This window comes from Trichechus manatus, unplaced genomic scaffold (assembly GCF_000243295.1).
Source record: "Trichechus manatus latirostris isolate Lorelei unplaced genomic scaffold, TriManLat1.0 scaffold00280, whole genome shotgun sequence".
In the NCBI taxonomy this organism is placed as follows: domain Eukaryota; kingdom Metazoa; phylum Chordata; class Mammalia; order Sirenia; family Trichechidae; genus Trichechus; species Trichechus manatus.
The window spans coordinates 808,785-831,180 of record NW_004444216.1 but is presented as its reverse complement, the minus strand read 5'-3'; the positions used below and the strand labels follow the sequence as shown (position 1 = coordinate 831,180).

Below are 22,396 nucleotides of genomic sequence, written 5' to 3'. Positions count from 1 at the left end.
TTAAAAAAAATTTAAAAGGCCTAGGTGATTAATGGAGCCCTGATGGCACAGTGGTTAACAGCTCAACTGCTAATCCAAAGGTCAGCAGTTCGAATTTATCAGCTACTCCTTGGAAACCTTGTAGGGCAGTTCTACTCTGTCCTATAGGGTCACTATGAGTCAGAATCAACTTGATGGCAACAGGTTAGACCATGCCTAAATCCTATAATTAAAAATACATATAAAATTGCACAAATTGTATAGTTTGCCAAAATAAACAGAATTTCATTTAAATGAAAATATAAGTTAATGTCCTATTTATTACATTTACAACCAACACATTAATAAAGTTAAAACAGAAAATCTAGTCATTAAAACACGTTACTTTGAGATAAAATAAGCACAACAGTTAGCTTACCTATTTTCCACTCATGAGAACGGACAAGAAGTATTTTAACAGTTAGAAACTTGAAAACTAATAAGAAATCAGTTAAAAGATTCTTATATCGCTCATCAAGGAGTTAAATTCCCATGGTAAAATATTTTATAATTAAATACTAAAGTGAGCACAGTGTACAGAAGATAGTTAACTTAACAGGCCTGTGACTGCTATCCTTACAAAGGCCAGCCTGCAAGGCTGGCCCCTGGCTGCATCTGGGAACTTGGACTGCAGGAGGGTTCCCACCATTCCCTGATGAGAGTGGCTCACTGTGCCTAAACTGCTTATGAAAACAACCTGGTTTATGCTAAACATCTACTTTCTTTCTGGGAGTCTGGGATTTTGGTCCATGCTAGACAGAGGATGCCTATGTGACCAATCCCTAATAAAATCCCAGGGACCGAGTCTCTGATGAGCTTTCCTGGTAGATAACATTTCACATGTGTTGTCACAATTAGCTGGAGGAATTAAGTAGGTATTGTGTGGCTCTACCGGGAGAAGGCTCTTGAAATCTTCTGCCTGGTTTCTTCTGGACACGACCCTATGGTGCCTTTTCCCCTTACTGATTTTCCTTTGTATCCTTTGGCTGTAATAAATCATAGCCATGAGTATGACTACATGCTGAGTCCTGTGAATCATCAAACCTGAGACTCATCTTGGGGACCCCCAATACACACAGATAAAATGCATTCTTTACCTTTAAGCCAAACTGAGGAACTAGCATTCACTAGATAAGATTTTAAGGATTTTATGTAATCTTTCACTCATTTTTTTGTCTACATATGAAATATAGTATATGTACATGTAGAAAATAAAAATTCTTTAAAAGCATAAGGTTGATTGGGTGGTCTTCCCCCTACAGAACCACAGACACACAGTATATGACAGACACATACACATCCACAGAGCCACACACTGCAACAGACGTGCATACACTGTGTGTCACACACACGCACACACAGAAGACCTCAGGCACATACACGCATACAGAGCCAGAACCAGAGCAAGAAAGTGGAACAGACACAGAGAGAGATGCCAGCACATACACATAGCCAGAAAGAAAGGGATTCTCATGCAGAGAAAGAACCACACACAAAAACAGAGACAAATACAGAAACAGTATGTTAATGGCTAATTATGAAAAGCCCCTTTAAAAATCACAGATTCACTGGCATTAACTTCTACCACTAACATCAGTATATGTTTTGTGTTAATAAAGGAAAAATAAAAGCTGCTCAGAAAAATTGGGTCTGATTTCAGAGCTGATATCGGAGTTAATACATACAACCTCATGTATTATCATACAGAGAAAAAAGTAGTAATTAGCTATTTCAACCTTTGGTCTTTGGGAAAACAACTTTGCTTTTCCCCCACTGTGATATTATCACCCTTTCTGCCATGAATTACCTACCTGTGACCTTTCTCGCATTCCACCTGCTCACCAGCAAGCTTTTTTGATATGCTATAATGATAAAATTTACTCTCAAAAATACTATAATCATAACATAAATGTTTTTACAACTTACCATTAATAAACAACATAAACATGGCTGGAACATATACGTGTGCTCAGCAGTTGATAGACATTAGATATAAAAGGATGAGAACAACTAAATAAACTTAGTATAAACGTTATTTGCTCCTTTAAATAAGGGCTTTAACATGGCAAACAATCCTATTTTATCAGTGAAAAACAAGACTTTTATATTAATAAAAATTTTCAGTATGTATATAATTGTGTATGTATCTGTAGTCATACTAAACTTGACATTGTTTTTAAGGAAAACCTGGAGGAAATGAGATTGGTGTGAAATAAGAGTTAGCATCTATTTTAGACTTGGAAATGCCATCATCAAATGCCTATTTGTGTCAATAGCTTGCAACATTAGCATTACCAGGAGAAAATTATAACAAGGAGAGAATAAAATTTGATGGCCATTAAGGAAAAGGGGCACACAGTAGTAAATAATAGTATGTTGCTCCTGCCAAATTGATTCTTTGTTGCTCCAGGACACCAATAACAAAGAATGCCTACCCCTGATCATAGGGTCACTTGAGAAATGGCTACACATGCAGAGAAAATTGTTTTGGGTGGAGAATAACAATAACTAACACTTACTTGGTGTTTACAGTGGGACAGGCACTGTTTTCCAGATTAATCATGTTTTTATCTTTTTAATTATCTATATGTTAGCCACTGAGTAGAGGAGAAAGTTTTGTTGTTGTTTTTCAATCACAAGAGTTAATCTTTCATATCTATTTAAAAGAAAGATTCATATCTACTTATTATTTGTGGACCATGCATTATACTCAGCACCTACCCCATACTTTACCTTATTTAATCTTCACAACTCTATAAGACAGTATTTAAATTGTATTATTTATCTCCATTTTACAGTAAAAATATTTTCTCTAAATTTCCCCATGGTTATCCTGGAAATCACAAACTAAATTTCCAAGTCTACCTAATTCTTTTTCCTTTATCACCTCTGGGTTTCAGTTTAGTTCGGTTCAAAATATCTCTTAAACTTTTCATCTACTTCCAAGTTAAGGTCAGTACTGCACATTACTAGAAAATGTTCATTTTTAAGGCTATTTTTTATTTTGTTTGCATGTATACCCCCTAGATTTACATATTTCACATTAATGTACATTAATCTAGCATTCAACCGAGAACATATAACTTTTATAAAATATTTCTAAAACATAAGACATAGAATCTTTCTCAAGTGACAGGAATTTGCATCACTGTACATTCAAGTGGATGAATAAGAAAACGCCTATTTAACTAAACCAATAGGGTAAAGTTAAGTAATCAATTCAAGCAGTAATCATTACCTGCTGTACAGCACTATTGTTAAATAGGGTTCCTGCCTCAAAGGCTTACCATCTAGACTTAAACAACACTGCTAAAGCACACTGGCAAAGGAAATAGAACAAAAAGATCATGGGCATTAACTAAGTAGCCATCAACTTAAGTCTTGACGTGTTTCTTCAAAGTTGAAAGAATATCATAGAAAATAAAGTTCTGACACGTAGGAAGTAGAGCTTATATAAAGTGCCACCAAAGAATATCTGGAAACATGACAAACAATGAACTAGAGTCTAATACTGTTAATCTTAAATAATATAAATTAACCAGTTATTTCATTGCACATGAAGTGCTATGGCCTTTTCTCCCTTATGTAGATATAAAGGCTTATCAACCTGTAAATTCAATATGAAATTAATCAAGGTAAAAGCGTTCTGATCAGCAACTGTCAACCTGATAGGGCATCTTAATGAATTTTTAGCTCTCTAGCAACCAAAGGCCACTGATTCTTCTTACTTTGCTATTCAAGTGAATTTAAGAATGTCTTTACTTCTACCACAAATTCTATCTTATTACCAGTCACACACCCTTCAAATTCTCCTCCCTTCTCCATGAATAAGCAACAAATGAATATCCTTATAACAGCAAAACAACAGGAAACAAAAAGAGGATACTCTTAAGCATGCCAAGAAACATACACCTAAAGAGTACCTCTTCTAGATTTAGCTCAGAGTAAAATGTTCCCCCTAAATCCTAGACTATATGATTAATGTCATATATTTATAAGATCATTTCTTTTGCCATCCCTATCATGCTAAAAATTGCTTTCACCATTTACTGTAGATTATCTAAATATGGATAAAGACTAATAATGCAAACGGGGAATTCAATAATCTATTTTAAAATCATTAAAGGAATCTAATAGTTTAATGAAGCTTAACCTTTACTTTTAATGGCTCACTAAATACACTAAAGACATGTTACCACACAGATCAGAACTCCCACTACATTTACTTTCATTTCCTGACCATTAATGTCTATTCTCAGCAACAAATAACATCTCTTATTTTAATCATTTACCAAATAAGTATACTGAGCAATACAATATTTTACAAGTAAAATTACTCAATATACACTTACCTTTCAGCAAAATCTTTACTTCTCCATTCTCTTTCTTGATCTCATTCATTACTTTATGCTTCTTCTTTTCTCTCTCTTTTTCTTTGTCTCTCTCTTTGATTTTGTCTTTGATTTTATCTGAAAGACAAAATAAAGGGAAGATGATTTAAAACTATTACAATCTTATTTTTCTCCATGAGCTATTGTAAAATTTACGGAATTACAATACACACACACACAAAAAAAATCAGAATGAAAAACAAATGTATCTTTTTTTAACCTCTCAGGTTGTAGGGAATAAATATTTCTAAATTTTCTTTCATATACTGAATATGGAACATATAATCTACACATGATAAACTTGTCAAAATTTACTTCAGTTTACATTTCATTCTAATGATTATTCTTCACTTACTTCATGTCAACTTAAAATAATTGGCCACCTTTAGTGAAGGGAAGGACAGCACGCACTACAGGGGAAATCAGCACAACTGGACTAAACCAAAGTTAAGAAGTCTCCTGAATACAATCAAACACTTTGAGGAACAGAGTAGCAGGGGTAGGGGTCTGGGGACCATGCTTTCGGGGACATCTAGGTCAACTGGCATAACAAAACTTACTAAGAAAATGTTCTGCATCCTACTTTGGCGTCTGGGGTCTCAAAAACTTGCAAGCAACCATCTAAGATGCATCAATTGGTCCCAACCACCTGGAGTAAAGGAGAATGAAGAACATCAAAGACACAAGGAAAGTACTAGCCCGACACAGAAAGGGCCACATAAACCACAGACTTCATCAGCCTGAGACCAGAAGAAGTAGATGATGTCTGGCTACCACCAATGACCACTCTGACAGGGAACACAACAGAGTCCCAGATGGAGCAGGAGAAAGGTGAGGTGCAGAACTCAAATTCTAGTAAGACCAGACTTAATGGTCTGACTGAGACTGGAGAAACCCCAGAAAGCATGGCCCCTGGATTCTCTATCAGCCCAGAACTAAAACAATTTCTGAGGCCAACTCTTCAGACAGGGATTGGACTGGACTGTGGGACATAAAATGATACTCGTGAGGAGTGTGCCTCTTAGTCAAGTAGATACAAGAGACTAAACCGGCAGCTTCTGTCCGGAGGTGAGATGGGAAGGCAGAGAGGGTTAGGAGCTCATGGGTGGGAAGGACGAGTGTGCTGGCACAGTATGGGGAGAGCAATTAGAGTCACATAACAATGTATGTATAAATTTTTGTATGGGAAAAAATAAAATAATTAGCTACCTTTAAATGAGATACTAAGCTACAGTAGAAAAAGGTTGAAGTTGGAAGCTGGACATATCTGGATTTATGACTTAACACTGGAAAACTTAATCTCACTGTCTTAATCTGTAAAAGGTGGTTAATACTTTACTCATATCATTAATGTAAAGATTAAATGAAAGATCTAAAATAACTATCTAGAGCCTAGTACAAATAAGACTAGATGTTAGCGCCCTTACTCTTACACCTTTTAAAGGAGATATGAATGATTTGGCAGGCTGGTGGTATTGTCATCTCAACATAAAGGGTATAAGGAATCACTGACTGTATTCTAAAAATTGAAACCTTGGATTTATAAAATTATTTAATGTTTTATTAATTCTTGTTTGTTTAATCAAGTTCCTACTCACGCAGCAACAGACAAGTTGTACAAGAGAAGGAAAAATAATGACATATTCTTCACTCTCAAAAAGATTACTGATAACAAAGCCATGACAGAAACACACAGAAACTGTAAAATATCCAGTAATATAATGAGATTATATAATGTATATGCACATTGCACAAACTCTTAAAATCCCTCCTATCTCCTTTCTATAAATACCACCCTAATTCAAGACATAATCATCTAATGATCGGATTACTGTCTAGATTAGTGCTGTCCAATAAGAAATATAATGCTAGCCACCTATGCAAATTTAAATGTTCTAATAACCACATTAAAAATATAAAAAGAAATAAGTGAAATTAATTTAATAATGTTATTTTATTTAACACAATATATCCAAAATGTCATTTCAACACAGAACCAATATTAAAAAATTACTGAGATACTTTACATTATTTTTTTCATATGATTTCAAAATCCAGTATATATTTTACACTTGGAGCACATCTCAATTTGAACTAGCTCCATTTTAAGTGTTCAATAGCCACATGAGGCCAGTGGCTACTATATTAAACAGCACAGGTCTAGGCTACTTAAATAGATAATTCTCAAAAATTTAATGTTTAATAAACATATTTAAAAACTGATAAATTACATATTCAAAAAATACAAATTAGGACCCAGTTTCACCTATCGAAGTGACAAAGTGCTTCTTTAAAAGCAATTATAATCAAAGCAAAGGAGTACAGCTGGTAACGGTTGCTGTTGTTAGCTGCTGCTGAATTAGTCCCTGACTCATGATGACCGCACGCACGATGGAAAAAAACACTGCCTAGTCACGCACCATCCCCATGATCAGCTGCAGATCGGGACTGTAATGATTCATAGGGTTTCCAGGGGCTAACTTTCAAAAGTGTATCACCAGGACTTTCTTCCTAGCCAGTCTTAAGCCTAGAAGCTCTGCTGAAACCAGTTCAGCATCACAGCAACATGGCAAGCCTCTACTGACAGACAGGTGGTAGCTGCATATGAGGTACACTGACTGGGAATCAAACCTGGGTCTCCTACACGGAAAGCGAGAATTCTACCACTAAAGCATTTCTGTCCTCAGTCGGTGGTAGGAGCTCTGGTGGTGAAGTGGTTAAGAACTCCACTGTTACCCAAAGGTCAGCAGTTCAAATCTACCAGCTGCTCCTTGGAAACCCTATGGAGCAGTTCTACTCTGTCCTATAGGGTCACTATGAGTCAGAATCAACTCGATGGCAACGGGTTTGGGTTTGTTTTTTTTTTCAGTTAGCGGTAGAGCAAACCAAAACAGCGATTCATTAACTGAACAAATATGCAGTGTTGAATGTAAGAAACGGGCTAGGGATAGAGACGAACAAGCTTGATAACGTCCTTGTCTGTTCACATGTAATTTAAATTCTAATAGTAGATTAAGTTGTTCTCAGACTTCAAAGTAGTTTGCTACTTTTACTTTTTGATGCTTAGATTCCTTGAAATTCTGTCATAGGCTGTCTTCCAGTTATAAAATGTTACTCCAAATGCTAGATACCACTTCATCCCCACTGAGATGGCCATTATCATAGCAATGAAAAATAACAAGTGTTGGCAAGGATATAAAGAAACAGGAACCCTCATCCATTACTGGTGGCACTATAAAATGGTACAGCTGCTGTGGAAAATAGTATGGCAGCTTTTCAAAAAGTTAAACATAGAATTATCATACGACCCAGAAATTCCACTCATCTGTATATACCCAAAAGAACTGAAAGCAGGGAATCAAACAGATACTAGTACACTGATGTTCACTGCAGCATTATTCACAATAGCCAAAAGGTGGAACCAACCCAAGCATCCATCAACAGATGAATGGATAAACAAAATGTAGTATATGCATACAATGGAATATTATTCAGACATAAAGAGAAACGAAGTTCGGACACATACTATGACATGGATGAACTTTGAAAACATGCTGAGTGAAATAAGTCAGTTACAAAAGAACAAATATTGTATGACCCCCCTTACATGAAATATCTAGAATAGACAAATGCATAGAGACCAAACTTTATTAGTGATTACCAGGGGCAGGAGAAAGGAGGGGAATGGGGGGTGGTGGTATTGCTTAAGGGGTACAGAGATTCTGATAAGGGTGATTAAAAAATCGGAAACAGTGGTGACTGTTGCACAACAGGGTGGATGTAATTAGTGTCACTGAATTATAAACATAAAAATTATTGAAATTGCAAATATTTTGTCATATAGATTTCATCGCAATAAAAAATTATTTTCAATAAATAAGGGAGCAGGAACAGTGGGGGAGGTAGATGCAAATAAGCCCACGATATAGTTTGAACCTTAACAGCCAAAAGGAGTATAAGCATGGAGGAAAAGAGAAGGGATAGATAACTAAGTTGTATCAACCCAGAAGCAACAATACATTATGAATGGGCTAAAGATATACCTTACGTGTAAAAGTTAAGATATAAAGAAATCTGATTAAAATAATTTTAAACAAAATGTAAATGGGATTCTCAAACATATGGCAATTTATGATTTAGCAGTGTACACAACATATGCATCAGTGTAATATTAATTCAACTAATACACTTCCACCCTGGAGCCCTAGTGGCGCAGCGGTTAAGAGCTCAGCTGCTAACCAAATGGTTGGCAGTTCAATCCACCAGCTGCTCCTTGGAAACCCTAAGGGGCAGTTCTACTTTGTCCTATAGGGTCGCTATGAATCGGAATCGACAAAATGGCAACGAGTTTGGTTTTTTAATATACTTCTATTGAGCACTTACATGCAAATAGATAATCATGAATAACAGTGCTTGCACTCAAGAAGCTTACAATCACCGAGATACCACTTGCTCCATTATAAGCACAACTTTAGAAAAACAGTTTTTAGTAAGAAAAGCATTTTTTAAATCCGGTCATAATAAAATTCACTCTACATATTTTGAATGTTTTTCTAGCGTCTATCAGTATTAAAGTCATTATAATAGTGTTGGGATGAAAATATATACATGTGTCTATGTAATATCAGGCTTAAATAAGAAGAAAGTAAAACTTTAAAAAAAAGCATAGTGAAAGAATCCTTTTAAAGAGATTTGTTAAATAATATAACAGATATTTATTTATCTGGTATCTTAAGAATTATTTCATAGATTATTTTTCCATATAACAGAAGCTTGCCACTTTGATTTTTAACCATTCTAATAACTTCTAAAAAATGTACTACATACCTTCCTGCTTTCTAAAAATATAAGAAATCTAACTTAATTTACTCTTTTCATCATGACAAAAATTTTAACTCTTAATTTAAAGGTGCTTTGGGATAATCTTTGTTTATGCTTTCTTCTTCTCCTCTGCCATGCCACAGTGGGAAGGGGATTCTTAGTTCTTAAAGCCTTCTAGGAGTAAATCCTCTAATTTATTTCTCTTACCAAACTAGCATGGTTATTTTTGACAAAAAGTTGTAAGACTTAATGAAGTTACTCCTCCATAACATTAGGGAGCCAAGATTTTTCTTGGCAAGTTTGAATGAAGACGAATGATTTTCCACAATATAATGGGCTAATTTCCTTTTTATATATAGTTCTTTATATATACATAAAAGACTCTTACAATTTAATACCAAAAAGACAAACACCAATATACAAAGGCTCAAAGGACATAAAACAATCAAATTTCAAAGAATGTTAACGTCAAATAAACATGGAAAAACGTTCAACCATACCAGTATTCAATGAAATACAAATTAAAATCATATGAAATCATTTTCATCTATCAAATTGACAATTTTTTAGAAAGAATAACCAGTGCTAGCAAACATGAAGTGAAATAGGCACTTGCACATAATGATGATGACTGTAAACTGACAGTCTCACTGAACAGCAATTTAACAATACGCTGAAAATGCATTAAAAATTATCACGACTTAATTTGGAAAAGGACAGTGGTAATGGCTGCACGACATGATGAACATAATCAGTGTTACTGAATTATACATGTAAAAATTGTTAAATTTAATATAAAGGAAATAAGCCTGCACAAATACATATGTACAATGGTCCTCATCCATATTATTTATAATAGTGAAAACCTGTAAATAAATCTCTAGTAATAAAAGATTGGTTAAATAAATTTGGGTATATTTTTACAATGGAAGATTATGAAGCCATTAAAAATCATGTTTAGATGATTAGATGGGAAAAATGTTCATGATATATTCAAGGAAAACTGAAAGTTAAAATAAATGTAAAGTCTATAAAAGGATCCTAAGTCTGTCATATATGTACATGTATACATATATGCATGTGTGCATATATATGTGTATGTATAAACACATACACATCTGTGATTACACATATATACATATACAAGGGAGGATTGTTTGAAAGTTTACAGAAAGAAGAGTTGAACTTCTAAGCCCTCCCACGCCAAGCAGTCAGGTGATCATTTCAAGCTCATCCCTTATGCCAAACACTGAACTTTGTCTGGAGAAACTGAACAGGCTTCAAGACTTAGGTAGCCCTGGCAAGACAAAGAATGGAGTTAGAAGCAAGCTGACTACACTCCTCCCTAAAATGTTTAACCTAAATTGAACCAGAGAATAAAAAAGAACATTTGGAAATTAAAATATAATAGCAAAACTAGAAAACTTAATTAAAGGGGCGGAAGACAAAGTTAATCCTCCAAACAGCAGAGCAGCAAGAAAAAGAAGTGGAAAATAAGGTGACCTAGAGGATCTATTCAGGAGATTCACTAACAATTAACTGAAATTTCAGAAAAAGGAAACAGAATTGTATAGGGAAAGAAAATATCAAATAAATAATAGAAAAAAATTTCCCAGAAAAGATCAGTTTCTAGATTGAAAGATTTCAACAAGGGACGAGCACAAAGAATGAGATCTGCCGTGCATCCTCCACTCCCACCCGACACACACTAGGCACACAGAATCATAAAATTTCTGTACGCTAGGGTATATTGAAAAGACCCTAAAAGCCTCCAGAGGGCGGGGGAGAAAAAGAACAGATCACATGTAAAAGATCAGGCAACAGTATGGAACTGGACTCTTCAACAGTAACTGTAGATGCTAGAAAGCAATACAGCAATGTCTTCAGAACTGTAAGTGAAAATGATTTTTAACCTAGAATTCTAGAGTCTCACAAACTATTAATCAAGTATGAGGGAGGACATATTCAGAGAAGCAAAAGTTAAAACAATTTACCACACATGCATCCTTTCTTAGGAAGCCTTGATAGTGTGCTGAAGTAAATTAAGGAGTAAATAAAGAAGGAAGAAGATAGAAGATCCAGGAAACAGGGGACCCAACACAAAAGAGACCACACAAAAACATATAAGAATAAAAGCTATGCAACTGGTTTAGAGGGTGACAAGTTCAGGCTGAAGTGGAAGAACAGAGTACTACAAAAATGAGGTCTCCAGGCGGGGAAAAAAAGGGAATTGACAGATTATCTCATCATATAACACAGAGAAGTGGTAGAAAATGAAACAATAGGTATATTGTAATATATTGTAATCAAAAAAGGCAATTTTTAACTATACAAAGTCTATACAGAAAAGGATCTCTGATAAGTGGTATCGTGGGTAAAGGGTGAGACAGTGCACAATACAGGGGAAACCAGCACAACTTGTACAAGCAAAGGTCATGGAAGCTCCATAGACACATCCAAACTCCCTGAGGGACTGAATTGCTCAGTGGAGGGCGGTTGGGACCATGGTCTTGGGAAACATCTAGCTCAACTGGCATAACAGAGTTTATAAAGACAATGTTCTACATTCTACCTTGGTGAGTAGCATCTGGGGTCTTAAAAGCCTGTGAGCAGCCATCTAAGATATTCCACTGGTCTCATCCCTTCGGGAGCAAGGGAGAATGAAAAGAACAGGATACAAGGAAAAGATTAGTCTGAAGGACTAATGGACCACAGTTACCAAGCCCTCCACCAGAGTGAGTCCAGTACAGCTAGATGGTGCCTGGCTACCACCACTGACTGCTCTGACCAGGATCACAACAGAGGGTTCTGGACAGAGCTGGAGAAGGATGTAGAACAAAATTCTAACTCACAAAAAAAAGACCAGATTTACTGGCCTAAAGGAGACTGGAGAAACCCCGAGAGTATGGCCCCCAGACACCCTTTTTAACTCAGTGGTGAAGTCATCTCCAAGGCTCACCGTTCAGCCTGGGAGTGGACAGCCCCATAAAACCAAATGCGACTAATGAGGTACAGCAGTCCAGGGACAAGGGTCAGAAGGCAGAAGGGGACAGTGAAGCTGGTGATAGGGAACCCAAGGTTGAGTAAGGACAGTGTTGATGTGTGAGGTTGTTAACCATTGTCCTAGGGCAACATGTGTACTAACTGTTAAATGAGAAAACTATTTTTTTCTGTAAGCCTTCATCTAAAGTGAGAATAGCAGCACAATTGGAAGAGTGTAGTCGATGTCACTGAGCTGTGCATGTAGAAATTTTTGAAATGGTGTATCTTTGGCTATGTATATTTTCACCAAAAAAAAAAAAAAAAAAAGGGTCAAGAACGGAGAGGGTTGACTTGTGGGGTTGCTAACCAATGTCATAAAATAATATGTGTACTACTGTTTCATGAGAAACTATTTGTTCTGTAAGCCTTCACCTGAAGTACAATAAATAAAATAAAATAAAAAAGAAAAGGATCTCTGAAGTGCCACTGAATAACATTTGCAAAGTCATAATAAGCACTGATTATTGCTTTAACTAAGATTTGTGCAATTATATAAGGATACGAAAAAAGAAGGTAGGTTAAAAAAGGGCTAAATGCTCATCTATCCTGACAAGAACATAATACATGTCTAAAACAGATGAATCAAAAAAAAAAAAGGTAAGGTAATATGATCATTTTATTCAAAATATGAAATGAAAATAACAAAAACTTATAGTTAGAAAGGGGTGGAGAGAGTTAGGATCATTTCTTATTATAAACCTTTATTATTTGATTTTTTAAATTAAATTTTATTTTTTAATTTTAAAAAGACCTGGTGGTCCTTCCCAAAACCTATAACCCTAGTCTAATCCTGAGAAAACATCAGATAAATCCCAATTGAGGGATAGTCTATAAAATACCTCACTAGTACTCCTCAAACTGTCAAGGTCATCAACAACAAGAAAGTCTGAGAAACTCTCACAGATAAGAACTAACAAGATGTGACGCCTACATATAATGTGGGGTCCTAGATGGGATGCAGAAAAAGGACATTAGGGGAAAACTTAAGAGAAATTAATAAAGCAGAGATTTTAGTTAATAATAGTATATCAACTGGTTCACTAATTGAGAAAAATGTACTATACTAAGGTAAGATTTTAAAAATAGAGGAAACTGGATGTGGGGTACATGAGAACTCTCTGTACAACCTTTGCAACTTTTCTATAAATCTAAAACTATTCTAAAATGAAAAATTTGTTTAAAAATTTATAAAAGCAAAACTCATTTAATTAAAAAGAAAGACAAACGTGTGCGCACATATAAATTTAACAATATGTCATGGTCAGAGCTCCAAGATGAGCTCCGAGACACACTGTTAAGTATAATGAGCAAATTTACAGAAAAATGTACATAGCTATACATTATTTTCTATGAGTGCGTATATACATACGTATATATATGTAAATTCATAGAAAAAGGTCTGCAAGAATAAACACAAATACATAATAGGAAGAAAGGGAACTTTTGCCTTTTATCTCATATACTTCTAAATTATGTGAAATTTCTATAACAGAAAGGAATTCATGTAGTATGTATTAAGTTGCTAGCCTAAGTCTCCTTCCAGAAAGAAGAATCAATAATTATGTTCAGACCAAAAAAAAAAAAAAAAAAAGATTTAGAACCACTTAAGGGTATATTCAAAGGAAAGAGATACAAGAGAAAAAAAAACTTCAAAATAAAACACTAAATTAATATGTAACATCACACACACACACACACACACGAAAATCTTACTTTTTCCAAAGGCCCTGCTTCATTAAAATTGTTCAAGTGCTGCTCTACCTAACTTCATATACATTATCTAAGGTTATGTTACAGTTAATCAAGAGAAGAAAAAAAGAAAAGTAGAAAGTATTAAATAATTATATATTTATTTTATGTATACACACGCATTACTTATTAGATTGAACAGCTTTTAAGAAAAATCCTATACCATACTTGGACTCAATTAAACCAAGATTTTGATATAAAGAAGGTTCTTTATATTTTTATTAATAGATGTATCATAAAAATCCACTCTGGAGGTTCTTAAAAAATGTTAGTAGAATTTCATGTTAAAACTTTCAACCATAATACATTCTGGCAGCACAAACCTTAAACAGGCTCCAATGCTATCACAGTTTTGCCTGCCCTGGATATGTGTCATAATTCACACTGTAATAATGCAGTCCATGAAATCAGTTGGTCTGCCAAGCCAGGAATAAATATGGCTGGAAATACATCAGAGAACAGGCAGGAAGAAAAGAAAACAAGAAATGGTACAGATTATTTAAATGGGGAGGCAGAAGAGAAGGTAGAGTTACAAAGATAACGTAAACAGAAAATAAAAGATGAAGGATACAGTAAAAAGAAAAGACTACATGTACAGTGAATAGGGAAAGAAGGAATTCAGCATCCTAACACAGCTACCCAAGACTGCCAGATCCAATCGCTTCTCAGTATTTTTTTTCTTGGAGCTTACTACAACATTATCGACCTCTTCCTCAAAACTTCTCCATGAGTTTCAGTAAAACTGCACTGTCCTACCTGACTACTCCCTCAATAACTTATAATCCTATCATCCAAATATGCACATTCCTGTAGGATTTGGCCTAGGCATGCTTCTCTCTTCTTTTTCTAAACATTCACTCCCAGAATTTAAACTCTAACCTCTAGGAAAATGAATCCCCAAACTAATCTCCCAACTCAATCTCTCCACCAAACTCAACTCTTCCACCTCATGAGATATATTTAACATCAAAATTACCATCTTTCTCATATAAAACAGGTTAAAGTTCACCCTCTAATTCCCCATTTGTGTTAATGGCATAACACTTTCCAACATTCAAATACAAAAAAATTCTCAATAACCTTTAATTTAATACTTCCTTCTCGAGTTTTTCCTTAACATTAAATCATTTGCGTAATTCATTTTTTTACCAAAATATTTCCAACATCTTCCTTTCTCTTTCCCTAATCACCACCTTAGTGGATTCTCAATACCTTGAAAGAAGTGGTTTCCCTACCTATAGCTTCTCTTCAAAAATCCACTAAATATAGAGTGACCAAAAAATATTCTTAACTTAAAAGTTTAATTTATCATATCACTCTCTTCTACTTAAAGAACAAACCCAGCTTACCTCTGCCAACCTAAAAAAAGAAAATCCCTACAGTAAGCCATTCAAGAATCTTCATACTCAAGACTCACCTTGTCTTTTAGTCTTTCATCTACTACTCACCCACAAGTGTTACATACACTAGATTCCAAATTGTTTGATTCATCATTCCTCAACTGTCTTACCCTAATATTTCTGCTAACGTTAGCTAGAATGCTTTTCTTCATTCTCAACTATGCCTGCCAAAATCCTACACATCCTGCAAACAGCTGAAATTCAGCTTCTTAAATTAAGCACTCCTTAATCCCTGGAACTAGAAAATGATCACATACTCCTCCTCAGCTTCTCTCAAGATCTGAATTCTGATCTTTGTATAGTTGCTGCTCTATCTGCCCTGCTGGATTGTAAACTCCTCTCAGTTACCACATCTTACTCATCTTTCTTACCTTCCCTAGAACCTAGAATAGCACTTTACACAACTGATGTTCAATATGAATGAAGTTTCCAGGAAGCAACAGAAGAAAAGGGTTCAAGTAGATAGAAACAAATTACTAGTGGTAAGTATTTGAAGGGTTAGCGATCACAGAAGACAACAAAAGCAACATGGAGAGAAAGTAAGAAACAAGATGAGCAACAATATGTAGTGTCTCTTATATTGCAGCAAATTATCTCTCCAATTAAATAACAAATTCTCTGAAGGTAAAACATAGAAAGCTTTCCTCTTTACATTCCCCCCACAGCGCCAAGCACACAGCAGGCAGTAAAAAAACATAGCTGAATCCGTATAAGAAGGAAGCAGAGAAGAATTAGAGAAATGAGGATGTAATATAAGAAAGTAAATGCTTTTATAACACTTTAGAAATGAACAGGATATAGTGGAGATATGACAAGTGAATAATAGACAAGATAGTGTTGGAGCGAGGCAGTTGCCAGAAAAGTGTCCACAGAATTAGAGATGTCATCTACTCCCCTCATTTTACAGAGGAAGAAAGCTGGGGGCCCGAGAATTTAAATTATTTTTCCATAAACTTGGAAAGTTGAGATCGACAAGCTCGACACAGACAGTGTTTAAAACACCTGATGCCTCGCCTCCTCTAGAATTGTTAGCCCATTCACACTGAGGGAAATTGCTAAAGGGGTGAATGGTCCTTTTGAACATTAACTGTAAATGCTGATACATTTTAAGAATCCTGAGATTTGAAAGACTTGTGCAAATCCAGTCAACTAAGAACATAAAACTTGTGAATTGTTGAACCCGAGGGAGAGTTGTGAAGCTTCTGTGGCTTGCTGAATCTCACACTCACTACTTCTAAATCCTCAGCTTATACTAACAGATCTCTGATCTATGATAATACTGAGCCTATTATTCTATTTCTTTATAAAAAAGGAAAATTTAGCACAATGACTCATACAATAACAACATCCTATGTTGTGTACAGTAATGCAAAAAAAGGTCTGAAGTTATTACGAGGAAGTCCAAATTGTAAGATCTTTATGTCTTAATATTCAGAATAGGCAGTCTGCTTTGGCTAACATACTCTAGACCTCACTCACCCCCAAAAAGGAACAGAATGTTGAACATGAGACAATTTTAAGACCTCTGGGGGTTAAGAAACCCTAAACATATAGTAACATAGTAGAAATAATTCAGTTTTTCTGGTTACATGTATTTAAGTTCAAATTCTGACTCTGCCATTAACTGACCAAGTGACACCAAATAAGTTACTTAACTCCACTGTTCCTCAGTATTTTCATCTGTTAAAGATAACAGCACCTTTTAAATTTGTTAAGACTAAAGGCAATATATGAATTATTTCTAACACTGCTGTTGTTCCCAGGTACTTTCAAGTCAATTTTCGACTCATAGCGACTCCATGTGACAGAGTAGAACTGCCCTATAGGGTTTTCTAGGCTGTAATTTTTACGGGAGCAGATCTCTAGGTCTTTCTCCAGAGGAGCCACTGCATGGTTTCAAACCACCAACCTTTTGGTTAGCAGCCCAGCGCTTAACTGTTGCACCACTAGGGCTCCTTACTCAACAAATGTAGCTATTACTACTAAGCACAGCCGTAGAATTTTATTAGGAAACCACCTACAGTAGTAACATACACAGAGTGAATAAATACTGTCAACTCTACAGGACAGAGCAGAACTGCCCCATGGGGTTTCTAAGGAGCAAGTGGTGGATTCGAACTACCAACCTTTTTGGTTGGCAGCCGAGCTCTTAACTACTGCGCCACCAGGGCTCCAGTATAGCAACAGTAGTCACAAAACAAACAAACAAAAATTAACAGGAAAATAAAAGAATGAATGAAACCCAGGTATAATGTGATAAAAGCGGTTTGGGTTGGGCTCCTTCTCCTGCCACAGTGAACAACTTCAGGTCAAGTTTTCCTTACTGATCCACCAGTAAAATTCGTCTACAGAACAGAAATAAAATTACTTTTTATCGCCTCAATATATTATATAGTCAAGATATAAAGTTGTATGCTGCCAAGTCGATTCCAACTCATTGAAAGGTATTATACTTCATATCTAGGTTACAGAGTTAAATCACTCTTAAGTCACTGAGTCTTACACAACAACATTCATATCAAATGCAACTCTTTCACATGTAACCTGGGACATTCTAGACCTCTAAGTTCATGTTATGCAATTATATTATTCAATTAAAATTATATTCCACATTGCAAACAGTAAAACATGTAGTTCTTTCTGGTTAATGATGACAGCATATGTGAGTCTATATCTGTGGGAATCATTGGTCTTGTCATATATTCCTAATAATATTTTTTCACAACCAACTGAAGTTCTAAATTTAAAAACTTATGTATTCAGCTACTTTCACTAGATAATTCTCCTATTGGTGCCAAGACTGGGCAAGGTTTCATTCTGTTGTACATGAGGTTGCCATGAGTCAAAGCCTGATGGCAGCTAACAACAATTCTCCTACAGATACTTTATTTTTAGCTGGAATCTACAAATTTCTCTATGAACTCTATCAAATTTCATTTGGGTCTATTAACACATTTAATATCTTTTGTAAATGAGAATAATATCATTTTACATTGCTAAATTCTATTTTATAGAGTACATTGTAGTAGTCTACTACATTGTATATACTTTGTAGTAGTATATACAATGTAGTCTATAAAATACAATTTACTTATTTCCAAACAGTCAGTGTAGAATGTGCTCTAAATAAAACATTTATAAAACAAATATATTTATGTGCCCTAACATGTGTACAGTGATGAACTGGTTCAAACTTCAAAAGCTAAGTCATAACAAACTTTACTGCCCCTGCCCAAATCTCTTGGAACACTTAAAGAGTTCTGAGCTGTCATGTAAAAAAAACCAACTGTCTTGCTGAAAAGATCATGAAGAAAGACCTTGAGACAACATGAAGACGGAAAAGGGTTCAGCTCAACTTCCAGCCATCCTTAACAACATCCTTAACAAGGTAACAGGCATGTAAGTAAAGTCATCATGAACCTACAGGCTAGACCACACCAGGGCAACTGCATACCACCAAGCAACACCGGTCAACACCACATGGAGCAGGAGAACCACTTAAATTCCGGACCCACAAAATCATGAGATATAATAAAATGGTTGCTGTTTTAAGCTACCAAATTTTAGGGTAGCCTCTTACACAGCAGTCCAGACTTCATAAAATCCTGTCATAATTACTGAAGAAGTTGTTTTTGGTTAAGTTATATTATGTACAAGGAAACCCAGGGTGGTAAAAACGATGAACACACTTAGTTGCTAACCAAAAGGCTGCAGGTTTGAGTCCACCCAGAGAGAGGTGCCTCAGAAGAAAGGCCTGAAGACTTACTTCAAAGAAAATTCACCACTGAAAACTCCATGGAGTACAGTTCTACTCTTGACACACATAGGGTCACCATGAGTCAGAGTCAACCTGATAGCAACTGTATTTTATATACGTACAAGACATGCAGTGACATCACCAGAGAAATGTAGAAACAGAAACTGTCTTACAAAATGCATTGAATATTTTAAAATCTAGGAGGGAAGGGCTAAAGATGCCTAGAAACATATACTGTCAGAGCTATAAACAGAACCAAATACCCTGAAATTATTTCCTCCATTAGCTTCTACAACATTACATAGCTCAGTTTTCTTACTTAGATTCCATGAATGTTACTTTCCATGCAGGTTTCCATTTTCCTTCATATAATGCTCTACCTAAAACACCTTCTTAATCTCTTTGTTGAAATCTTACTAATCTGCCCCTCTAAGTTTCTCTCAAACATTCTCCCTTGCTTAGATTCTTTTCTTAGTATCTGCCTGCCCACAATCCTACTAATACCACCACTACTTTCCACTTGTTTTTGGTATTTAATTTACTATACTAACTGTTATAATTACAATGTTAGACTGTTTAAGATATCTGAATGCAGAGATTTTATTATTATGGATTTATCGTTTATCTATTATTAACTGATTTTGCCATTTTTGTTAACATTGACCACAGCATCTAAGTACTAAAATTGTCTAGTTGAATACTTATACTGTGCTAAAAACAGAGATCTTGGATTTCAATGACAAACACAATGCTTGAAGTAACACATAGAATCATTTCCTGAATATCACAAAGTATCTCACTGCAATTTAATCTGCCCAATTACAAAAAAAACGATAACCTTTCACTGTTGTAAAAGGATATACCCAATTACCAAATGAATGTAGAAAAACCAAGTTTTCTTATATACCAGTAATAATCTCAAAAAATATATACTGGGAAAAACTCTTAATCATGCTAATAAAACAAAATACTAGAAATAAACTCGTAATCTAGTTTAAATACGAAGAAATTATTATGGTGATATAAAAGAATATCAGAATAGGTGAAGATACACATGTAGCTTTTAAATAGATAATTGATGAATAATTTTCTTTTCATTTATTTTTTTCTCATACAAAAACTTATACATACATTGTTATGTGACTCTAATTGCCCTCCCCATACTGTGACAGCATACTCCTCCTTTCCACCCGATTCCCCACGTCCAATTCAACCAGCTCCTGACGCTCTCTGCCTTCCCATCTCACCTCCGGACAGAAACTGCCCGTTTAGTCTCTTGTATCTACTTGAGCTAAGAGGCACACTCCTCACGAGTATCACTTTAAATCCCACAGTCCAGTCCAATCCCAGTCTGAAGAGTTGGCCTTAGAAATTGTTTTATTTCAGGCTGATAAAGAATCCAGGGGCCATGCTTTCTGAGGTTCCTCCAGTCTCAGTCAGACCATTAAGTCTGGTCTTCTTACTAGAATTTGAGTTCTGCACCTCATCTTTCTCCTGCTCCATCTGGGACTCTCTGTTGTGTTCCCTGTCAGGGCAGTCACTGGTGGAGGCTGGGCACCATCTACTACTTCTGGTCTCAGGTTGTTGAAGTCTGTGGTTTATGTGGCCCTTTCTGTCTCTTGGGCTAATACTTTCCTTGTGTCTTCATTCTCCTTTACTCTAGGTGCTTGGGACCAATTGATGCATCTTAGATGGCTGCTTGCAAGCTTTTAAGACCCTAGACGCCACTCACCAAAGTAGGATGCAGAACATTTTCTTAATAAGCTTTGTATTGCCAGTTAACCTAGATGTCCCCTGAAAGCATGGTCCCCAGACCCCTACCCCTGCTACTCTGTCCCTCAAAGTGTTTGACTGTATTCAGGAAAATCCTTAGCTTTGGTTTAGTCCAGGTGTGCTGACTTCCCCTGCAATGTATGCTGTCCTTCCCTTCACCTAAGATAATACCTGTCTACTATCAAGTTAGTGAATAACCCTCACTCTCCCTCCCCAACCTCGTAACCATCAAAGAATGTTTTCTTCTGTGTTTAAACCTTTTCTTGAGTTCTTATAATAGTGGTCTTATACAATATTTGTCCTTCTGTGACTGACTAAATTCATTCAGCATAATGACCTCCAGCTTCCTCCATGTTATGTTTCATGGCTTCATCGCTGTTCTTTATCGTTATGTAGTATTCCAGTGTGTGGATATACCATAATTTCTTTATCCACTTGTCCACTGATGGGCACCTAGGTTGTTTCCATCTTTTTGCTACTGTCAGCAGCGCTGCAGTGAACGCGGGTGTGCATACATCTATTCGTGTGATGGCTCTTATTTCTCTAGGATATATTCCAAGGAGCGGGATAGCTGAATCATGTGGTACTTCTATTTCTAGCTTTTTAAGGAAGCGCAAAATCGATTTCCAAATTGGTTGTACCGTTCTACATTCCCACCAACAGTGTATAAGTGTTCTGGTCTCTCCACAACCTCTCCAGCATTTATTATTTTGTGTTTTTTGCATTAAGGATAGCCTTGTTGGGGTGAAATGATACCTCATTGTAGTTTTGATCTGCATTTTTCTAATGGCTAATGATCAGAAGCATTTCTTCATGTGTCTGTTAGCCGCCTGAATATCCTCTTTGGCAAAGTGCCTGTTCTTATCGTTTGCCCATTTTTAAATTGGGTTATTTGTCTTTTTGTTGTCAAGGTATTGCAGTATCTTCTAGATGTTAAAGATCAGATGCTGATCGGATTTGTCATAGCCAAAAATTTTTTTTCTAGTCTGTAGGGTGTCTTTTTGACTCTTTTAGTGAAGTCTTTTGATGAGCGTAAGTGTTTGATTTTTAGGTGCTCCCTTTTATCTAGTCTCTCTTCTGGTGCTTGTGCCCTGTTACTTATGGTTCGCATTGTGTTTATGCCGTGTTATCCCTATTAGGGTTCCTAGCATTGTCCCTATTTTTTTTCCATGATCTTTCTTGTTTTCGACTTTATACTTAAGTCTTAGATCCATTCTGAGTTAGTTTTTCTGCATGGTGTGAGATATGGGTCTTGTTTCAGTTTTCTGCAGATGGATATCCAGTTATGCCAGCACCATTTGTTAAAGAGACTGTGTTTTCCCCAAGTAACAGACTTTGGGCCTTTGTCAAATATCAGCTGCTCATAGGTGGATGAATTTATGTCTGGATTCTCAGTTCTGTTCCATTGGTCTATGTATCTGTTTTTGTACCAGTACCAGGCTGTT

At 35.8% G+C, this 22,396-nt stretch overlaps 1 protein-coding gene across 1 annotated transcript in view; it reads right to left on the bottom strand.

Moving 5' to 3' along the window:
- RSBN1L (round spermatid basic protein 1 like) overlaps nucleotides 1-22,396 on the bottom strand; it is an 81,963-nt gene that overhangs the window by 42,203 nt on the left and 17,364 nt on the right. Inside the window, exon 2 of the mRNA XM_004390063.3 lies at nucleotides 4,371-4,487. Within this exon, the coding sequence (XP_004390120.1) occupies nucleotides 4,371-4,487 (117 nt within the window). The remainder of the gene's footprint in view (nucleotides 1-4,370; nucleotides 4,488-22,396) is intronic.